This window comes from Erythrolamprus reginae, chromosome 6 (assembly GCF_031021105.1).
Source record: "Erythrolamprus reginae isolate rEryReg1 chromosome 6, rEryReg1.hap1, whole genome shotgun sequence".
In the NCBI taxonomy this organism is placed as follows: domain Eukaryota; kingdom Metazoa; phylum Chordata; class Lepidosauria; order Squamata; family Dipsadidae; genus Erythrolamprus; species Erythrolamprus reginae.
The window spans coordinates 90,780,518-90,802,016 of NC_091955.1; the positions used below are offsets into that span (position 1 = coordinate 90,780,518).

At 42.4% G+C, this 21,499-nt stretch overlaps 1 protein-coding gene across 1 annotated transcript in view; it reads left to right on the forward strand.

Annotated features, from left to right (window-relative positions):
• Positions 1-21,499, forward strand: part of ST8SIA1 (ST8 alpha-N-acetyl-neuraminide alpha-2,8-sialyltransferase 1) — a 57,185-nt gene that overhangs the window by 21,446 nt on the left and 14,240 nt on the right. The window contains 2 exon segments of the mRNA XM_070754364.1: positions 14,922-15,031; positions 17,512-17,604. Coding sequence (XP_070610465.1) covers positions 14,922-15,031; positions 17,512-17,604 — 203 coding nt within the window.

Sequence of the window (21,499 nt, forward strand, 5' to 3'; positions counted from 1 at the left end):
CAACAAGTCTTAATTTGCAGTGGCTTTCAAATGGGATATATTATTTTCCTAGCTCCCTTTCCTTATTTCATTTTTCTAAAATGAAAAAGTAGATTAAGGCTGTCGAAACCTTCAGTTGTCAGATGACACCTATCGATACACCAGCCTACTGAAAGTAGGTATTTGCAGGAAGATAAGTATTACTTTCCAAAATTGGCCAGGAGTTGTTTCCCCCCCACCCAAAACTCTTATTTTGAAAGTTTCAAATGATGCAGTACATTTTTTAAAATAACCGTAGCTTTATTGACTCTAATGCTTGGTATATTCCTCCTTGGATAAAGAACCTTCCTGAAAAATTACGCCTGCCGTTGCTGTCGGACTGATTTTTACCTGCTTTTAAAGTCAAGATCACTTCACTTGATCTAGCACAGCATTCCACATCTGCTGGAAGTTTGTTCCAAGTATCTACTTCTCTTTCAGTAAAATAATATTTTTTCATGTTGCTTTTGATCTTTCCCCCAACTAACTTCAGATTGTGTCCCCTTGTTCTTGTGTTCACTTTCCTATTAAAAACACTTCCCTCCTGGACCTTATTTAACCCTTTAACATATTTAAATGTTTCGATCATGTCCCCCCTTTTCCTTCTGTCCTCCAGACTATACAGGAAAGACTTAATGAACTCAGTCTGTATAGTCTGGAGGACAGAAGGGAAAGGGGGGACATGATCGAAACATTTAAATATGTTAAAAGGGTTAAATAAGGTCCAGGAGGGAAGTGTTTTTAATAAGAAAGTGAACACAAGAACAAGGGGACAGAATCTGAAGTTAGTTGGGGGAAAGATCAAAAGCAACATGAGAAAATATTATTTTACTGAAAGAGAAGTAGATCCTTGGAACAAACTTCCAGCAGACGTGGTAGATAAATCCACAGTCACTGAATTTAAACATGCCTGGGATAAACATATATCCATCCTAAGATAAAATACAAAAAATAGTATAAGGGCAGACTAGATGGACCATGAGGTCTTTTTCTGCCGTCAGACTTCTATGTTTCTATGTTTCTATCCTGTCTCTACAGAGACTACAACAAAACTGAGTCATTGCCAACTTGATGCCACATAATCAGGGTTAATGTGTAAACTTAATCTAGGACTTCAGGGAGACATTACAGAGCCACTACCAGCTTTCCAGCAGGGAGAAAATCATGACTTTCTTATACTTTACTTTGTGTCTGTATCACGAGGCTGAAAGCAGCTTCCTTCAGGGCTAAGTCTATCCAACAGTCTGCAAAGGGTCCTGCATAGAGTTGTTACAAAGACATGCAAGAATTGACATCCATCCTTCACATGTCCCCAGTTATACAGGTGGTCCTCGACTTACAACGCCTAGTGACCATTGGAAGTTCTACCATAATTGAAAAGAGTGTGTCAAGTCCATTTTTCACACTTACGATCATTGCAACATCTTCATGGTCACATGACCAAGGTTTGAATGCCCCCCCCCTCGCAGTCCTTGAAGCAGTTCCAAGAAGATTCCATCCCCATTTGCACCCTGATATAGGTGACCCTGATGGTAGGAATAAAACCCCAAGTAGCCTGGAGAGCTCTTAGGAAAAGTAGTAACAATAAATATGATAAATGCAAAAAAACCCATGAAGCTTCTTGAGGGAGAAATGAAAGTTGCTGTTGTTGTTGTTGTTGTTCTTCTTCTTCTTCTTCTTCTTCTACTACTACTACTACTACTACTACTACTACTACTACTACTACTATTACTACTACTACTTCGCCTCCTCCTCCTTCTTTTTCTTCTCCTATCTCCTCCTTTTTCTCCTCCTCTTCTTTTCTTTCTCCTTCTTTTTCTCCTCCCATCTCCTCCTTTTTCTCATCCCTTCTCCTCCTCCATTTTCTCCTCTTCTTTTCTTTCTCCTCCTCCTTCTTTTTCTCATCCATTCTTCTCCTTTTTCTCCTTTTCCTTCTTCTCTTTCTCCTCCTCCTCCTCCTCCTTTTTCTCTTCTTCCTCCTCCTCCTCTTTCTTCTTCTTCTCATCCAACTTCTTTATCTCCTCCTCCATCACTACCAGCAGCTTCTTCTTCTTCTTTTTCTCCCCCTCCCCTTGGCTATAATAAAACACTCCTCTATTATTACTGTTTACCAAGAAAAACAGTTGGATAGAAAATATAAAATTATCATGATGTCATGCCAGATGATGGCCTCTCTGGTCTGTTGGCACACTACATAATGCTGGAGACAGCTTTCAGAGAATTAATGGTGTTTTCGATGCGGCTAGACTGAATCCTTTGGGATGATAACTAATTGGTGATGTCACCGGCGGGGTGGGGGAGTGTGAAGGTACAAAAAATTATAATGGGAACAAGAAGCATGAAGACAAAAAGGCTCAATGCAAGATGAAATGATTATAAATTGACACCTAAGACTTAGCAACCACTTGATAATACATAATCAGTCAATCAATTATGCGATGCCAGGAAATAGATTGAGTTAATCGGTTAAATGCAGATAGTCCGGCCATAATTGAGTCCAAATCCTTTGTTGCTAAGGGAGACAATTGTTAAGTGAGTTGTGACTCATTTTACAACCTTTTTTGCCACAGTTGTTAAATAAATCACTGCAGTTGTTCAATTAGTTAACACGGTTGTTGTTGTTGTTTCAATAAATTTTATTAATTTTCGTAAAATAGACAAAACTGACAAATATACATTTAACTTATTCTAGAAGTTAAATTTCGATACAGAAAAAAGAATACATTGTTAATACTATAACTCTACTTATTACTTTAAATGAAAAGAAGAAACTTGTTTAACCTTATATAATAAATCTTCATATATAAACTACATCCAACACAAAGTTTAAATCATATCCATACTTCTGCAATTCTCCTATTCTTTTTACTTTTACTTCTTATTATTATTTATCCATATATACACTTTATTCCAAATCTCATAAAATTCTGTTTCTTCTTGGTCTTTAACTGTCTTGTCATCATATCCATTTCAGCGCAGTCTAATATTTTCTTAATAACCTCCTCTTCTTTGGGGATATTTTCCCCTTTCCAATTTTGTGCATATACTATCCTGGCCGCTGTCAAAATATGAATAACTAAATGTAAAATTTCTTTCTTATATTTCTGATTAGTTATACCCAGTAGATAAAATTCGGGGTTTTTTTCTATCTCCTGCGTTAACATGGTTGTTAACACGGTTGTTAAGTGAATCCGACTTCTCCATTGACTGTGCTGGTCAGGAGTTGGCAAAAGGGGAATCCTGTGACTCTCCCCAGGGCACTACAATTGTTATGGAAATGTTCCAGTTGTCAATTTTGATCACCTAATCATGGGCATGCTGCAAGGTTGGAAAAACGGCCATAAGTGCTGTTGTAACTTTGAACGGTCACTAAATGAATGGTTATAAGTCGAGGGCTACCTTTATTTAGTTGATATCATTCACTGGCAACCTTCAGTCTCCAAAGACTATGGCAGTAATGGTGAACCCTTTTTAGTTCGCATGACAAAAGGGGTGGCGGAGGGGGGCCTTCAGGCATGTGTGTGCCCACACCCATAATACCATGCCCCCCCCATGCATGCATGTGTGAGCTCTCCTCCCGGCATGCAATGACACGCCTATTTTTCATTCTCCCAGGATTCAGAACCTTTCTAGGAGCCTGGGAAGGGTGAAAACAGCCTTCTCCATCCTCCTGGAGGCTCTCCGGAGGACGGAAATGTCCCATTTCAAGTTGGGAAATGGGCCGTTTCTAGCCTTTAAAAGGCCTCCATGGGATGGTGGGGATGTTTTTGCCCTCCCCAGGCTGCTACAAAGGCTCTGGAGCTTAGGAAAAGTAAATAACAGGCCTCCCCCATGCCCTCTGGAGGCTGAAAACAGGCTGTTTCCCGACTCCCAGAAGACCCAAAAATCAGGTGGCCAGTGTGCACATATGCACTGGACCTGAATTCACATCCTCACCATTATGGCTCCATGTGCCACTTGTGGCATGTGTGTCATAGGTTTGCCATCACGGGACTGTGGTATTGTGCCCTGGAAAGAGTTCCTAAAACAGCATCTAGTGTGGCTAAAAAAGGCCAATCCGAGAACGGCAATCCCTTCCACACTGAGGACAGATCCATTCTGCCCCCCCTGGCCCCCGGATTTTGCTGGTTCTGGAACTGCCTATTGATATGACTGTGATGTGATATAGGGCTTGTACTTTCTCTAATCCAATGTTTCCCAAACTTAGCAACTTTAAGGCAGAGGGATTTTATCTCCCAGAATTCCCTAGCCGGTTGATTTTTCTAATCATTGTTTTAAAATACAGTAATACCTTGTCTTACAAACTTAATTGGTTCCGGGACGAGGTTCTTAAGGTGAAAAGTTTGTAAGACGAAACAATGTTTCCCATAGGAATCAATGGAAAAGTGATTAATGCGTGCAAGCCCAAAATTCACCCCTTTTGCCAGCTGAAGCGCCTGTTTTTGCGCTGCTGGGATTTCCCCTGAGGTTCCCCTCCATGGGAAACCCCACCTCCGGACTTCTGTGTTTTTGCATCTCAGCATCGCAAAAACAAGCGCTTTGCTGGCAACGGAAGTCCGGAGGTGGGGTTTCCCAGCGAAGGGAGCATCAGTGAAATCGCAGCATCGCAAAAGCACCGAAGTCCTCAAAACCCCACCTCCAGACCTCTGTGTTTTTGCGATGCTGCGATTTCACTGAGGCTCCTCTCGCTGGGAAACCCCACCTCCGGACTTCCGTTGCCAGCGAAGCACCTGTTTTTCCACTGCTGGGATTTCCCTGCAGCATCACAAAAATACGGAAGTCCGGAGGTGGGGTTTCCCATGGAGGGGAGCCTCAGGGGAATCCCAAAAGTGCAAAAATGAGTGCTTCACTGGCAACGGAAGTCCGGAGGCAGGGCATCCCAGCGGCAGCGGTGGGTTTGTAAGGTGAAAATAGTTTGTAAGAAGAGGCAAAAAAATCTTAAACTCCAGGTTTGTATCTTGAAAAGTTTGTATGACAAGGCGTTTGTAAGACGAGGTATCACTGTACAGTGATCTCTCGGTTAGCGCGGGGGTTACGTTCCAAGACCTCCCGCGCTAACCGATTTCCGCGTTATACTGGATGCGGAAGTAAAAACCACCATCTGCGCATGTGCGCCATTTTTTTCATGGCCGCACATGCGCAGATGGTGGAGTTTGCGTGTCGGCGGCGGGGAAGACCAAGGGAAGTTTCCTTCAGCCGCCCAACAGCTGATCTGCTCCGCAGCGCGGAAGCAGCGAGGAGCCGAAGATGGGGTAAAGGCAAAGAGGAAACCCCATCTTCGGCTCCTCGCTGCTGCCGCGCTGCGGAGCGGATCAGGTGTTGGGCAGCTGAAGGAACCTTCCCTTGGTCTTCCCGCCGCCCAGGCAAAGGGGAAACCCCAAGATCGCTTGCTGCTTGCCGCTTTGCAGCTTGGAGCCTTGCTTCGCCTCCTTCGCTGCAATAGGCAAGCGGCAAGCGATCTTGAGAAAGAGAGAGAAAGGAGGGCGACTTGCCAGTCCACGCCCCCCTGGATGAACAGCCTCGCATGGCCCCAGCGCCGGGCTCCGCTGTTGCCTCCGCCCCCATTCGGCTCTGCAGCTGAGAGGCCTTCCCGGCAGAGCCCTCCCCAACAGCTCCCGCGTCCAGCGCAAAAAAGAAAAGAAAAAAAATCCCCAAAAGAGGCAGGCACAAAGCGGGGGCACAAGGGGAGCTGCCCGGCAGAGGTTGCTTTTTTTCTTCTCGTGGGCAAGTGGAGGGGGGGAGAGAGAAGGGAGGAAGAGAGTGTGAGAGAGGAAGAAAGAGAGAGAGAAATGATAGAAAAAAGGGGAGAAAAAAGAGAAATGAGAAAATGATTGAAGCATAGTGACAGGAAAGAAAGAGAAAGAGACAGAGAAGTGACTCTTGGTGATGACGTATGACGTCATCGGGTGGGAAAAACCGTGGTATAGCAAAAAAAAAAGTGGAGTATTTTTTAATTAATATTTTGTGAAAAACCGTGTTGTAGCGTTTCGCACTAATCGAGACCGTGCTAATCGAGGGATCACTGTATATGCCTTTTTTTAAATATAAGAAATCTAAGAGGAAAGGATTTTGAATTCCTGCATTTATGCCCCCTTATAAATTAATCCTGGGAGGAAAATGACTTTATTCTAAGCAGTGGCGGTGTTGAAAGGTTATTGTTTGCATTAGAAAAACGGGGGAGAAAATCCCATGTTAACCACCTATTAAGCAAACACAAAGGGCATTATCCTTCCCCAATGTATTACTGTAAATAATTCAGAAAACATTTCCCCAGGCTTCTTTTTGAAATGGAAAACAGGTTTTCAAAATGAAATCACCATGGATACCAATCTTAGTGCCCACTGGGCCTCTTATTTCTAAATAAAATAAAATAAACAAATAAATACAACAGTCCTGTTTTTTTTTACCAAAAGAAGCGCCAGCCCTGATTTTATTGCAAAATTACATTATCTAACCGGGACAGCATAGTTCTCTGGAAGGTTTGCTGCAAATAATTTATGTTGTGGCAAGGAAATTTCTTGACTCAACCTTGAAAAGATAACAAAGATGGCATAAGTATTCATTTGCTTGCTTGTTAATTTAGATTTAATGTATTTTTCAGAGTGTAAGACACAACTTTTTCCTCCCTAAAGGAGGGTGGAAATGTTATTGTGTCTTATACACTGAATGCAGCCATTTGTGGCCTCCTGAAGCCCAACCCATTCTTCTATCCCGGACTTTGAAACAAATGGCTAAAACCCACTATTTCAGCTTTGAATTACACTCTTTATTTGAACAAGCAGCATTTACAGGCAGAAAGCAGGTTTCTTTAAACGTTCAGGGAATAAGCTGCCAACTTCAGCCTAATTGCATTCCAGCAAGATAAAACAGAGAATGAATCATAGAGGATAAAACTCAGATCACCAATTTCTAACAGGCATGCAGCATCTAGCAAAGAACTTTTGCAAAGCAGAAATCAGGTTTTTTGGGGGCATTTTTGAGCACCCCAGCTCTAACACAGCATCAATGAATCAACGTTGAAACCCCACCCAGAATTTCCCAAGATCCTTTGCTTTTATACCTGCTGGGAGTGGCCAGCATAGCTAAAGGTATAACAAGCAGGAAGAGGGAGATTGTGATCCCGCTGTAAAGAGCGCTGGTGAGACCACATTTGGAATACTGTGTTCAATTCTGGAGACCTCACCTACAAAAAGATATTGACAAAATTGAACGGGTCCAAAGATGGGCTACAAGAATGGTGGAAGGTCTTAAGCATAAAACATATCAGGAAAGACTTAATGAACTCAATCTGTATAGTCTGGAGGACAGAAGGAAAAGGAGGGACATGATCGAAACATTTAAATATGTTAAAGGGTTAAATAAGGTTCAGGAGGGAAGTGTTTTTAATAGGAAAGTGAACACAAGAACAAGGGGACACAATCTGAAGTTAGTTGGGGGAAAGATCAAAAGCAACATGAGAAAATATTATTTTACTGGAAGAGTAGTAGATCCTTGGAACAAACTTCCAGCAGAGGTGGTAGATAAATCCACAGTAACTGAATTTAAACATGCCTGGGATAAACACATATCCATCCTAAGATAAAATACAGGAAATAGTATAAGGGCAGACTAGATGGACCATGAGGTCTTTTTCTGCCGTCAGCCTTCTATGTTTCTATGTTTCTATCTAAGAGTGTCTCATCCACTTTAATGTCTCCTTCATCCTCTCACTGGGACCAATCCCCCATTGTTATATCAGCCCCCTCTGGTGGTTCCTCAGGTTCATCCATGTCTATTTCTCCATCACTCTCACTCTCTGCATCAGCTGGCAACCCCACTTTCCCTGGGTATCCAGAGGGATCTGGCTCATTCTCCTCAGAATCTAACATTACCAGAGGTGGACAAGGAACCCTCACAACACCCCTGCATCCCATTTTTGTGAAAAATGGGGGCCTTTTTTGCAAAAAATGGGGTGCGCAATGGGTTTGGAAAACCTGCAGAGCGCTAAGTCATGTCTGACTCTTCACAACCCCATGGACCAGGGATCCCCAAACTTTTTACACAGGGGGCCAGTTCATTTTCCCTCAAACTGTTGTAGGGCTGGACTATAAAAAAAACTATGAACAAATTCCTATGCACACTGCACATACCTTATTTTAAAGTAAAAAACAAAATGGGAACATACTATTTAGAGGGGGGGGAAAGAAATTTGAAATTCATATATGTTTATGTTTTGTTTTTAATTTTCTTTTGTTAACATCTGATTGGCTATACAAGGTTTTCTTGGTTTATAGAAAAATGTATAAAGAAAGAAGGCATAATGGTTAATAAGTTAGAAATACAATTGGTGTTGTACTTTTTGAAGGAACATTAAGGAGATAATTTAATTAAAAGAAAAGTATGTACCTGTGCTCCTGTCATTCACCCATGGGCCGGATAAATGGCCTCAGCGGGCCACATGCGGCCCGCGGGCCGTAGTTTGGGGACCGCTGCCATGGACTATAGCATTCCAGACTCTCCTCTCCTCCTTTGGCTCCTGGAGTTTCCCCAAATTTACATCTGTTGCATCAATGACACTGTCTAACCATCTCCTTCTCTGCTGTCCTCCTCCTCCTTCTGCCTTCCATCTTTCCCAGCATCGGGGTCTTTTCCAGGGAGTCCTCCTCTCTCCATTTATTGGCCCAAAGTATTTGAGCTTTGGCTACAGGATCTCTCCTTCCAAGAACAGAGCTGATTTTTGGGGGCATTGATTGATTGACGGGAGCTCCTTATAGACTCTTCAAGAGTCTTCTCCAGCCCTTTATCTTTTTGAAAGACAATTAATATATCATAAGGGTAAAGAAATTTTAAACAAGTAAATAAGGATGCATGACAATTGAAAATAATCACTTTGGCCTAAATGTAATAACATTTAATAGTTAAGGGAAAGCAAATTGATGAGAAGAAATAGCAAATAGTATTGCAAGTCTGTATAATGATATTGAAAAAGTCTATATGAAAGTTTTCCAGGTGATAAAAGTAAAGGAGGCAACATTTTGTGGGATGATAAATACTGAATGTAAATGTAAATTCATTGTATTGTATTGAAAATTGAAGGTATATGATATTGCACTGTCTAAAAGTGGAGAAATTTTTTTTAAAAATGTGACCCAAGAGTCTTCTCCAGCCCTACAACCCAAAAGCATTAGAAGCCATTGTGTACAAATAAGCCTATAAACACATTCAGGAAGGACCTATTTGTGCTTCAGCCGGTAAAGCTGCAGTGAAGTCTAGCAAATGAGTTAGTGCTTCTTTTTCTAGGACACGGTTCCCGTGATAAACCTCTTGTTCTTGGGTTTACTGCCGAAATTGGATTATAGATTTTGAGGACGAATCCCTCAGGTAGCAGACGGAAAGCTGTGGACAACCACTGTGAGGATAACGTAATAGCTCCAGATTCACACAGAGCACAACAGGGGGATCAAAACTGGAAGGCTAAAAGAAAAGCACAGAGCTAAATTATTGAGCCTCCACCCCCTCCAGAACTATCTTTATATGAGCAAAGGGAGAAAAATTCTTATTTCTAGCACACAATACTAGGACGAGAGGGGAACTCCCTAAAACTCATAGAAAGCGAGGACAAATAAAGGGAAATATTTCTTCACCCAGAGGGTCCTTGGTTTATGGAATTCACTTCCAGAAGAGGTCGTGACAGCTGTCAGCCTTGATAGCTTCAAGGCAGGATGAGACAGATTCGTGGATGCCAAGTGTATCAGTGGTTATTGAAACGGATGTCCAAGTGCCGTCTCTATGTTGGTTGAGTCAGGCAGGATTCCCTTGGGTACCATTTGTTGGGGGTCAAGGGAAAGGAAGGGTCTTACCTTCTCTTTCTGCTCAAGATCCCCTTGGACAATTGGTGGGCCGCTGTGTGACACAGAATGCTGGACTCAATGGGCTTTGGCCTGATTCAGCCTGGCTCTTCTTATGTTCTTATGTTAAAAGTCATATCCTGGGAGGTTTGGAAGCATTTTTTTTTTTAAAAAAAGCAGGGCTGTAGGTGATCTGGGCCTTTCAGAATTATTTAATAGGGATGCAAATTTTTTTTTAAAAAAAAATGATTTATTTGTATTTTACCAGCAGCAGCTGTCATATTTTTTGCGGCGGGGGGTTATGGTTGTAGGGAGGAGATATGTGCTTTGCATAGGAAAGATTTTAGTTTAGTCCAGTGATGGCGAACCTTTTTTGGTTCGCATGTCAAAAGGGTATGTGTGCATGTGCTAGCATGCACGCATGTTCCCATGCCCATTCCCTCCCCCACACTGCCCCTGTGCAGCCGTACAATCCCCCCATCCCAATCAACGCGCACAGGCCTGGGACTGAAAAAAATTGGCAAACCGGAAGTTTGAAATAAACAGACTTCATGTTTGCCCGTTGTGCTGTTTTTTGCACTCTGGAGCCTTTGGGGAAGCTTTCTGATGCTCCAGAGTGCGAAAAACAGCACAACAGGCAAAACGGAAGTCCCTTTTCCAAACTTCCAGTTTGCCCATTAGGCTATTTTTCACACTCTGGGGCTTCAGGAAGCTTCCCTGAAACCTCCAGAGGGTGAAATGCCCTTCCCCAAGGCCAAAAATCAGCTGGCTAGCATGCACATGCATGCTGGAGTTGACATGGGGCAACACTTTGCATGCCCTCCGATATGGCTCCACTTGCCACCAGTGGCAGACGTGCCATAGGTTCGCCATCACGGGTTTAGCCTATAGGTCCCTGGTTAAGGGGCCTGGGAAAGATCTTATCTGGGAGATTCCAAGATTATGCCAAGTTTGAAATTGTGTGCCTTGGAAAAAGGAAGAAGAGTGAGGGTTATTGTGTGGATTTGATTTTTTTTTTTTTTTAGCCTTTTAAAATATTATGGCAGTGTTTTTCAAACTTGGCAACTTTTAGATCCTGGCTGAGAGTTGAGGTACAAACAAGCATACCATGTATAAATTCTATAAGCCTAGGGGGAAGGGGAAAAAATTCAATTCCCCCATGCCTGACGACAGAGGTGGGTTTTAAGGAGCTTGCGAAAGGCAAGGAGGGTGGGGGCAACTCTGATATCTGTGGGGAGCTGGTTCCACAGGGTCGGGGCCGCCACAGAGAAGGCTCTTCTCCTGAGTCCCGCCAAATGACATTGTTTAGTCGACGGGACCCAGAGAAGGCCAACTCTGTGGGACCTAACCGGTCGCTGGGATTCGTGCGGCAGAAGGCGGTGGACAGGTACATTGAACAGCTATCAATCGTGAACATTTGATGTTATTTTTTTGAGTTGGAGCAGCATGCTAGCAAGAACAACATAGAAAACACCAATAAAAACATCGATTTTGTTACCCTAAAATTTCATTACCCTAAAACAGTGCTTCTCAATTATTTCCTGTTATGACCTTCCCACCCAGTAAGAAATAAACATTTCATGCACCCGCAACTCTCTTATCTGGGCCCCAATGGCATTTTAGTGTTAATATTTATTATTTTATTTGTTGTTATGACCTGCAAGCAAACTATTGGCTGGGGTAGGCTTCTCCACCCACTTACCTAGGAGTAAGTCACACTGAACCTCAGTGGAGCCTGTTTTCGGTTAGGCAGGCCTAGGCTACCGTGATTAGCACCCTCTTTTGACACGGGGCCAGGCCAGCTTAATCAAGCTGATGTTTTGGGGTTGCTAGACCAGTGTTTCCCAACCTTGGCAACTTGAAGATATCTGGACTTCAACTCCCAGAATTCCCCAGCCAGCATTGGCTGGCTGGGGAATTCTGGGAGTTGAAGTCCAGATATCTTCAAGTTGCCAAGGTTGGGAAACACTGTGCTAGACTGAGGAATCCGGGGGAATTGATCAAGAGGGACCACACATGTTCTTTGGGATCACAAGCACACACACACACCGGCATTGCTCCATGCCCCCCCAAGGAGATGCACCCCACTATTTAAGAAGAACTGCCCTAAAAGAAACAGAGAGAGCAAATCATGGTTGTGTTATCAGAGTCAAATATTTAGTGGTTTTTCTTCTATTTAAACATGATGGAATAATGGAGAAGACAGCAGGGATCTGAAGCATTAACATCAGAAAAATAATTTATGCCCCCAATTACACAGTGGATTGAAGATGTAACGGTACTTGAGATTTATGAACAGTTTGCTTACAGACAGATTATATATGATAATTATAATGAAATATGCTTGAAACGTGTTAAAACTGAATGGATGGATGACAGACAGAGAGATAGAGTTATAATACATAGTATTGATTGTATTGCTTTTTTCCACTTTGGTTACTATTTCTTTTTAATCTCTCTCTTTTTTAAAAAATAAACTGTCAAGAATGGATTGACAGGGATATGCCCTCTATGGGCTAGAACAGGGGTCCCCAACCGCCGGTCCGCGGACCAGTACCGGTCCGCGGGACATGTTGCACCGGTCCGCGGAGTCAGTTGCTGCTGTGGAGCCGGCGAGTGCCAAGCTGTTTCCTATCTCTTTCCCCTCCCGTTCACTCGGGACCACCGTTTGACTTGGGCCGAGAAAACCTTTGCTTGCTTGCTTGCTTGCTTCCTTCCTTTCTTGTCTTTTTCCCTTCATCGAAAGTGGTCTATTTCCTCCTCACGAAGCCCTCTCTCTGCCTGCAGCTCAGATGGAAAGACTTTGGCATTGTGCAGCTTTTATTTTATTTTATTTTATTTTATTTTATTTTATGTACGTTGAGAGCATATGCACCAAGACAAATTCCTTGTGTGTCCAATCACACTTGGCCAATAAAAATTCTATTCTATTCTATTCTATTTTTTTGCTAGGCTCCCCCACCCTATTCCTGGGGGCAAAGCCAGGGGTGTGCGTGTAACCATGAAGCCCTCCCCCCCAGCTCCGGTAATTTTCTTTTGGAAGGATTCCTTGCTGCAAGAAAAGTACCAGACCTGGCAGTGGTGGGCGCTCCAAGCAGGCAGCGATCGCAAAGGAAGGTGACTGTGTCTGTGGAGGCACCTCCCCCCCTCTGGGATTCCTTGCTGCAATCCCAGCCGGAGCGGGCGCTGGGGGGGGGATTCCTCTGAAACTGCCGAAAGGAAGGAAGGAACCAAGCAAAAGTTTTCTCCCTCAGGTGGACCGCCTCGGCCCGAGGCAAAGGGGGGTCCCGAGTGAACAGGAGGGGAAAGAGAAAGGAAACCGCCCCCTCCTACTCTTCCTCCCTCTGTCACCTCGGCTCCCCTGCAAAATTAAAAAGGGGGGGAGGAAAGAGAGGCAATGGAACGATAAGCTACATCCCCATGCTTAATCCCGCCCCAAACCATACCCCTTTCTGCCCCCACCGGGCCATAGAAAAATTGTCTTGCTGAAACTGGTCCCTGGTGGAAAAAAGGTTGGGGACCACTGGGCTAGAAGACCTCCAAGTCCCTCCCAACTTTAAATTGTTCAAGTGATCTGCTGTCATATTAATTTATTTGATTCTTCTTATTAGTTTTATTGTTTTAAATGAGGTTATTCTGTAAGCCGCCTTGAGTCGCCATGGGTGAATAGGCGGAAATAAACCATATTTTTCAGAGTGCAAGACACACCAAAGTATAAGATGCACCTTAGTTTTTGGGGAGGAAAATAGGGAAAAGAATCTGCTTACCAGGTATTCATCTGGCTAGAGTCCTTAGTCTGGTCAGATTCAGCACATTATTTTATTCCCTGATAAGGGCTTTAAAAAAAACCTTATTTGGAGAGAGTAACAATGAAAGAGCTTGCAAGCCAGTAAGAGCTGGGAACATCATTAGTACCTGGAAAGAAACATTTGGAGCAAGTAGGGCAATGAAAAAACCCCTGCAAAGTCTTAGGGCTTGGAAAACATTCTTTGCAGAGAGTAACAATGAAAGAGCTTGCAAGACAGTAAGAGCTGGGAACATCGTTAGCACTTGTTTAGGGCTGGAAAGAAACTTATTCAGAGCAAATTAGAAAAATCTTGCAAAGACTTAGGACTTGCAAAAACATTCTTCGCAGAGAGAAACAATGAAAGAGCCTACAAGATAAGAGCTGGGAAGATGGATAGCAGTTAGTTAAGGCTGAAAAAAAAAAGCTAAATTCAGAGTATAAGACTCACCCAAATTATCAGCCTATTTTAGGGAGGAAAAAGGTGTGTCTTATACTCCGAAAAATATGGTAAATTCAATGAATAAATAAATTCTCTTATTTTATTTTAGTCCAGCAGTTCACAACTGCATAAGGAGCCCTCTGGTGTCTTCCAAGTTATGGTCACCAGAGGCCGTCTACGGCCCTTGACCCCAGGACTTCTTGAATTGAATTGGTTCCAACCAACCACAATTCATCTTGTTCTTAGATTAGATTAGATTAGATTTATTGGATTTATATGCCGCCCCTCTCCGTAGACTCGGGGCGGCTCACAACAATGACAAAAAACAATACATAATGACAAATCTAATATTTACCAATCTAATTACAGTTTTAAGTTAAAAAGTTCATGAAAGCAACCCCAATATATATAAAAAAAACAAGCACACATCAATCAAACACCAAAACAACATGGGCAAGGGGGAGATGTTTCAATTCCCCCATGCCTGACGGCAGAGGTGGGTTTTAAGGAGTTTACGAAAGGAAAGGAGGGTGGGGGCAATCCTAATCTCAGCGGGGAGCTGGTTTCAGAGGGTCGGAGCCACCACAGAGAAGGCTCTTCCCCTGTGTTCCGCCAGACGACATTGTTTAGTCGACGGGACCCGAAGAAGGCCAACTCTGTGGGACCTAGCCGGTCGTTGGGATTCTTATGAAGTCCAAAGCTTAATAACTTTAAGGTAGATACCAAGGGTGTCTCTTGAAGACCAGCAGTCTGTTCTTCATCAATACCTTATTCCCGCCACCACCACCCTCCTCCTGAAATCACCAGATGCATTGCAGGCGTGATTATGGCTCCTGTTTTCTCTCGCCAGGTGATTCCATTCCAGCTGCCCTTGAAGAGGTGCTCCGTGGTGGGCAACGGGGGCATTTTGAAGAACAGCCGCTGTGGCAAGCAGATCGATCAAGCGGACTTCGTCATGAGGTAAGCCGCCATTTTGTTTGCCTCTTCTCCCTTCCACTGTTTATTTTCCACAGTACAGGTAGCCCTTGACTTACGACAGTTCATTTAGTGACCGTTCGAAGTTACAAAGGTACTGAAAAAGGTGATTTAATACCATTTTTCACACTCACGACCGCTGCAGCATCCCTGTGGTCACTGATGGGCAGCAGCCGTTCCTTCCAGGCGTGCAGCTTGGGTAGAAAAATCCTGGATGCGTGTGCATTACGCACCCCCTAATGCGCCCATAGGTGCCCCATACTTCATATGGACTAGTAACTAAATTTAGATGAGTGTCCCATCTGTTCTGTTCCTCCACAAAGCTTTTGTTGTTTCTCCAGTTATGGCCAGAGTGGTAGCTAAATTAGAAATTTTGGCAGTAAATAAACAGTAGCGAAAAGAGGCAAGTCTTTGTCTTCTAATTATTGAGTTGGTTTCCAAAAGAAAAAAAACGCCCTTTTCTTTTACTGTATAACTAATGCAATATGTTCGTCAAAGCTGTTGCAATTCCAGGGCACACATATTTGACATCCACAATGGGATAATCATTTTGCTTACTTTATGGATTGGATTTTATCTCCTTTTTATTGTCTTGAATGCATTTTTAATGTGCACAGCCTGGGGGTGGGGGGGTAGCCAACATTAAAAATGAGCTCTTTTCAGAGCAGAATAAAATAATTTTAAAAATGCACAGCAAGCTACCGGTTTGGGACGGCTGTAGAGTTGTCACAAAAATGGCAATGACTCTATATAACTATATAAATACGAAAACCACTCCCCGCCGTAATCACAAAATCTCCAGAACCACAAAACCTACAAACTTGAAATTTGACACGTACGTTCCTCATGCCTTTTAGGTGCTCAATAAAAAAGGATTTTTTGAAATGACTAGCAGAGCATTTCCTATATTATTAACACGCTCTGATGCCAAGGAGTTCAACTCCCCCTCCCCGCCTGAAAATAAATCTGTTCCAAATGCAAAACATAAGCACAGGAGACGAGTTTCATTTTCACTCTCACAGCAGCAAGCAGCTTTTAGTACGAAACACTTGAGCTAAGCCCCATCCAGCCTCCTTCCTCTCTCTTTCTTTCTTGCTCACACAGCAAATACTGTTTGTATTTATTGTATTTGTATTTATTAGATTTGTATGCCGCCCCTCTCCGAAGACTCGGGGCGGCTAACAACAATATAAAAAGACAATGTAAACAAATCTAATATTAAAACAATCTAAAAAAACCCAATTTAAAGAACCACTCATACATACAAACATACCATGTATAAATTCTATAAGCCCAGGGGGAAGGGAAATTTCAATTCCCCCATGCCTGATGACAGAGGTGGGTTTTAAGGAGCTTGCAAAAGGCAAGGAGGGTGGGGGCAACTCTGATATCTGGGGGGAGCTGGTTCCAGAGGGTCAGGGCCGCCACAGAGAAGGCTCTTCTCCTGGATCCCACCAAACGACATTGCTTAGTCAACGGGACCCGGAGAAGGCCAACTCTGTGGGACCTAACCGGTCCCTGGGATTCGTGCGGCAGAAGGCGGTCCCGGGGGTATTCTGGTCCGATGCCATGAAGGGCTTTATAGGTCATAACTAACACTTTGAATTGTGAACGGAAATTGATCGGCAACCAATGCAGACTGCGGAGTGTTGGTGTAACATGGGCATACCTTGGGAAGCCCATGATTGCTCTCGCAGCTGCATTCTGCACGATCTGAAGTTTCCGAACACCCCTCGCACACTGAGAAGACACTAGCCAGACGAATACTGGTGGATGCTGGTAGGCAGAGATAGATTCCTTCTACCGTAACACCAGTTAAAGGGAAAAGAGGCAAAAGTGCAGAAAAAGATTTATAGATCTTTAGTAAAAAGTCATGTGATTAGGAAAACACAACTAAGGGAAGCTACACACAAGTATCGTCAAACTCATCCCCAAGCCAGTAGACAGGCTGTACATTCTACTCCCTCCTAACCTGAAAATAACTGCAGAGAACGGGATAGCTTCTGTGGGGCAAGGCTGAGGGAGAGAAGGGGATAGGATAGGGGAGGGTTCGGTGGGGCAAGGCTGAGGGAGAGAAGGGGATAGGATAGGGGAGGGTTCGGTGGGGCAAGGCTGAGGGAGAGAAGGGGATAGGATAGGGGAGGGTTCGGTGGGGCAAGGCTGAGGGAGAGAAGGGGATAGGATAGGGGAGGGTTCGGTGGGGCAAGGCTGAGGGAGAGAAGGGGATAGGATAGGGGAGGGTTCGGTGGGGCAAGGCTGAGGGAGAGAAGGGGATAGGATAGGGGAGGGTTCGGTGGGGCAAGGCTGAGGGAGAGAAGGGGATAGGATAGGGGAGGGTTCGGTGGGGCAAGGGAGAGGAAGGGTAATTGAAAACTTCTGCAAGAAAACAAGCAAGCTCTTTCCTCAAATAGGAACATAAGTATAATTTATTATGATGATATGCTTTTCATTTTTCTTTCCTGCAGATGTAACCTCCCTCCACTAAGCAATGCGTACAGCCATGATGTAGGATCAAAAACTCAACTGGTAACAGCAAATCCAAGCATAATTAATAGAAGGTAAGGAGCAGATTGTCTGTTTCTTTTTCAATTCCTAGGCTGAGTACAGAAGGGAAAAATGAGGCAACTTGGGTTTTATTAAGAAAAAGAATGAATGAAAGAAAGAGAAAGATAGAAAGGGAAGGAAGGGAGGAAAGAGAGAAAGAAAGAAAGGGAAGGGAAGAAAAGAAGGAAGAGAAAGAAAGGAATAGAAAGAAAGGAAGGAAAAGAAAGAACGAAAGAAAGGGAAGGAAGGGAGGGAGGAAAGAGAGAAAGAAAGAAAGGGAAGAAATAAAGAGAAGGGAAGAAAAGAAGGAACAGAAAGAAAGGGAAGGGAGGAAAGAAAGAAAGGGAAGGGAAGAAAAGAAGGAAGAGAAAGGAAGGAAGGAAGAAAGAGAAAGAAAGAAAGAAAGAAAGAAAGAAAGAAAGAAAGAAAGGAGGCATTTTAATGTTAGAATGTTGTGAGCAGAATTGTCTTTCTCTCAGTCTGTGCAGAATCAACAATAATCTTACGGGGTGTGTTAAGAAATGGAAAGATTCATCTGTCATCTCAAATGACCTGAAATTGGTTTGCATTAACATGCTTCAAAAATAAGGGGCAAATCTGGAATTTGATAGTCAGAACAAACCATGTGAAGTAAACACGGGTGAAAAGCTCACAAAATAAGCACTTTTTAATTTTTAGAAAGGAGATTTTTAGCCCTTGAAGCTACCCTTGAAACAAGTAACATAAATAATAAATAAAGAAATAAAGTTCAGGAGCAATGAGGAAACAATATTAATAAAAATCTTAAGGATACAAGCAACAAGCTACAGTCATACAGTCATAAGTGGGAGGAGATGGGTGATAGGAATGATGAAAAAAAACCTAGTAGTAATAGTGCAAACGTAGTAAATAGTTTGACAGTTTTGAGAGAATTATTTGTTTAACAGAATGATGGCGGGATCCCTGCTACATTCTGTATATAATTTGAGATGCGTTCACATCTCTGAATTCTAAACCAATTCTTAACAAAACAATTCCAAACAAACAATCTCAAAACATCCAAATTAACCATAAAGAACTGATTTTGGAGGAGTGAAGTACAATTTAGTTGGAATTCTAAAGTTCTACACACTGAAACAGTTTGAGAAAATACCCATATTTAGATTCCTCCTTTAAAAACAAAACCAATCTGAAAGTATCATTTGTTCTCACAATGACATATCTTTGTGTACCAAATGAAGTCATTTTCTATACTTGCAAACCTTCATTTCATGTCTATGCATAACTTGGTTAGAGGGTTTAGGAAATTACGATCCTTTGCTTTTATTATTGTCTGGAGTCGGGGGGGGTTTCAGCATCAATGTCTAAAAATTATGTAAACTACATGGGTGTGATTCTCCAAAAGCCTCACAAGGCTTCGGTAAGCTTACAGACAGAGAACCAAGATTTATTTTCTGCAGAAAGATTTATCCCCACTTCCTATATAGCAGAGCATGGACATGTAAGCTAAGTAAATTATTTCTTCTTCTTCTTCTTCTTCTTCTTCTTCTTCTTCTTCTTCTTCTTCTTCTTCTTCTTCTTCTTCTTCTCCTCCTTCTCCTCCTCCTCCTCCTCCTCCTCCCACCACCTCATCCTCCCCTTTTTCTTCTTCTTTTTCTCGTCTTCCTCCTCCTCCTCCTTCTTCTTCTTCATCTAGATCAAAATTTAAATTGCCAAAATGAAGCCACTTTCCTGGCTTTTTCATTGGCCAAAAATAATTCTATCGATATGTTTCTGGTAGTAGCCAACATACCAGCAGATAGGCCCTACGTCTCTCCACATTCACAGATGTTGTTACCTGCTAAGAGCTTCTTATTTCAGCACATTGGTCTTATATTTAAGCACTCCCAACTCTCAACCTATTCAGAGTCCTCCAGGTAGAATAAGGGACATCAGATCCTTCAGCCAGAACTTCCTTTAATTTCTTGCTCCATGGTCTCCTTCCTCCACCTTTTAAATTGGTTTTGTTCTTGTGTACCCTCAAGAATATTTGTTCTTGCTGTAAATCTGTTTGTTCTTGTTATAAATTGAGGAAATTAAATAGGAATGATTTTAAAATGCAAATTAAAACAAAGCTATCCCTTTGGTGGCTTTTGTCCTCTTCTTTCTTTCTTATCTCCCCAGTTTTCCCCCCAGGGGTGTCTTGGAGATACCATCAGAATGGCCAGAATGTGGACTTTGGTCCAAAGAGATCAAATTCTATTCCTTATTAATACTAACACTATTCTATTTAGAAAAGAATAGAATAGAATTCTTTATTGGCCAAGTGTGATTGGACACACCAGGAATTTGTCTTTGGTGCATAAAAGAAAATATACATTTGTCAAGAATCATAAGGTACAACACTTAATGATTGTCATAGGGTAGAAATAGGGTAGAAATAAGCAATGAGGAAACAATATTAATAAAAATCTTAAGGATACAAGCAATAAGCTACAGTCATACAGTCATAAGTGGGAGGAGATGGGTGATAGGAATGATGAGAAAAACCTAGTAGTAATAGTGCAAACTTTGTAAACTTTGTAAATAGTTTGACAGTGTTGAGATAATTATTTGTTTAACAGAATGATGGCATTTGGGGGGAAACTGTTCTTGTGTCTAGTTGTTCTAGTGTCCAGTGCTCTGTAGTGTTTCAAAATATAAAATAATGCACTTGGGGAAAAGGAATCCTCAATCTGAGTATTGTATTGGCAGTTCTGTGTTAGCAAAAACTTCAGAAGAGAAGGATTTAGGGGTAGTGATTTCTGACAGTCTCAAAATGGGTGAACAGTGCAGTCAGGTGGTAGGGAAAGCAAGTAGGATGCTTGGCTGCATAGCTAGAGGTATAACAAGCAGGAAGAGGAAGATTGTGATCCCCTTATATAGAGTGCTGGTGAGACCACATTTGGAATACTGTGTTCAGTTCTGGAGACCTCACTTACAAAAAGGTATTGACAAAATTGAACGGGTCCAAAGACGGGCTACAAGAATGGTGGAAGGTCTTAAGCATAAAACGTATCAGGAAAGACTTAATGAACTCAATCTGCATAGTCTGGAGGACAGAAGGAAAAGGGGGGGACATGATTGAAACATTTAAATATGTTAAAGGGTTAAATAAGGTCCAGGAGGGAAGTGTTTTTAATAGGAAAGTGAACACAAGAACAAGGGGGCACAATCTGAAGTTAGTTGGGGGAAAGATCAAAAGCAACATGAGAAAATATTATTTTACTGAAAGAGTAGTAGATGCTTGGAACAAACTTCCAGCAGACGTGGTAGATAAATCCACAGTAACTGAATTTAAACATGCCTGGGATCAACATAGATCCATCCTAAGATAAAATACAGGAAATAGTATAAGGGCAGACTAGATGGACCATGAGGTCTTTTTCTGCCGTCAGACTTCTATGTTTCTATGTAGTGATGTTTTGAGGGTAGGAGTTGAAATGTCCAGTATGTGAGGGGTCAGTAAATATTTTCCCAGCCCTCTTTTTGACTCGTGCAGTATACAGGCCCTCAATGGAAGGCAGGTTGGCAGCAATTGTTTTTTCTGCAGTTCTGGTTATCCTCTGAAGTCTATCGCTCTTGTTGGGTTGCTTAGCGCTATTAAAAAATGCAATCATTGTTGGTATTTAAAATGTAAACAGTCTCCCCACCACCACACTGATCAAAATATTAACATCTGAGCTAGATACACCCACCGTTTTTCTCTTTGGACCTCATTCTGTTTTTCTTATTTAACTTTTTAAATGGCAAACGCCACATGCGTGCATTCATACTTATTTTCTAAATAAATGTGAATGCTTTTCTTGCAAAAGAGGAGGGGTTTTTGACATGCCCCAGACTCCTTTTGTTTCTATAAATAATCAATTTCTTCATCCCTGTACTTAAATACTTCATCTTTTCATCATCAAC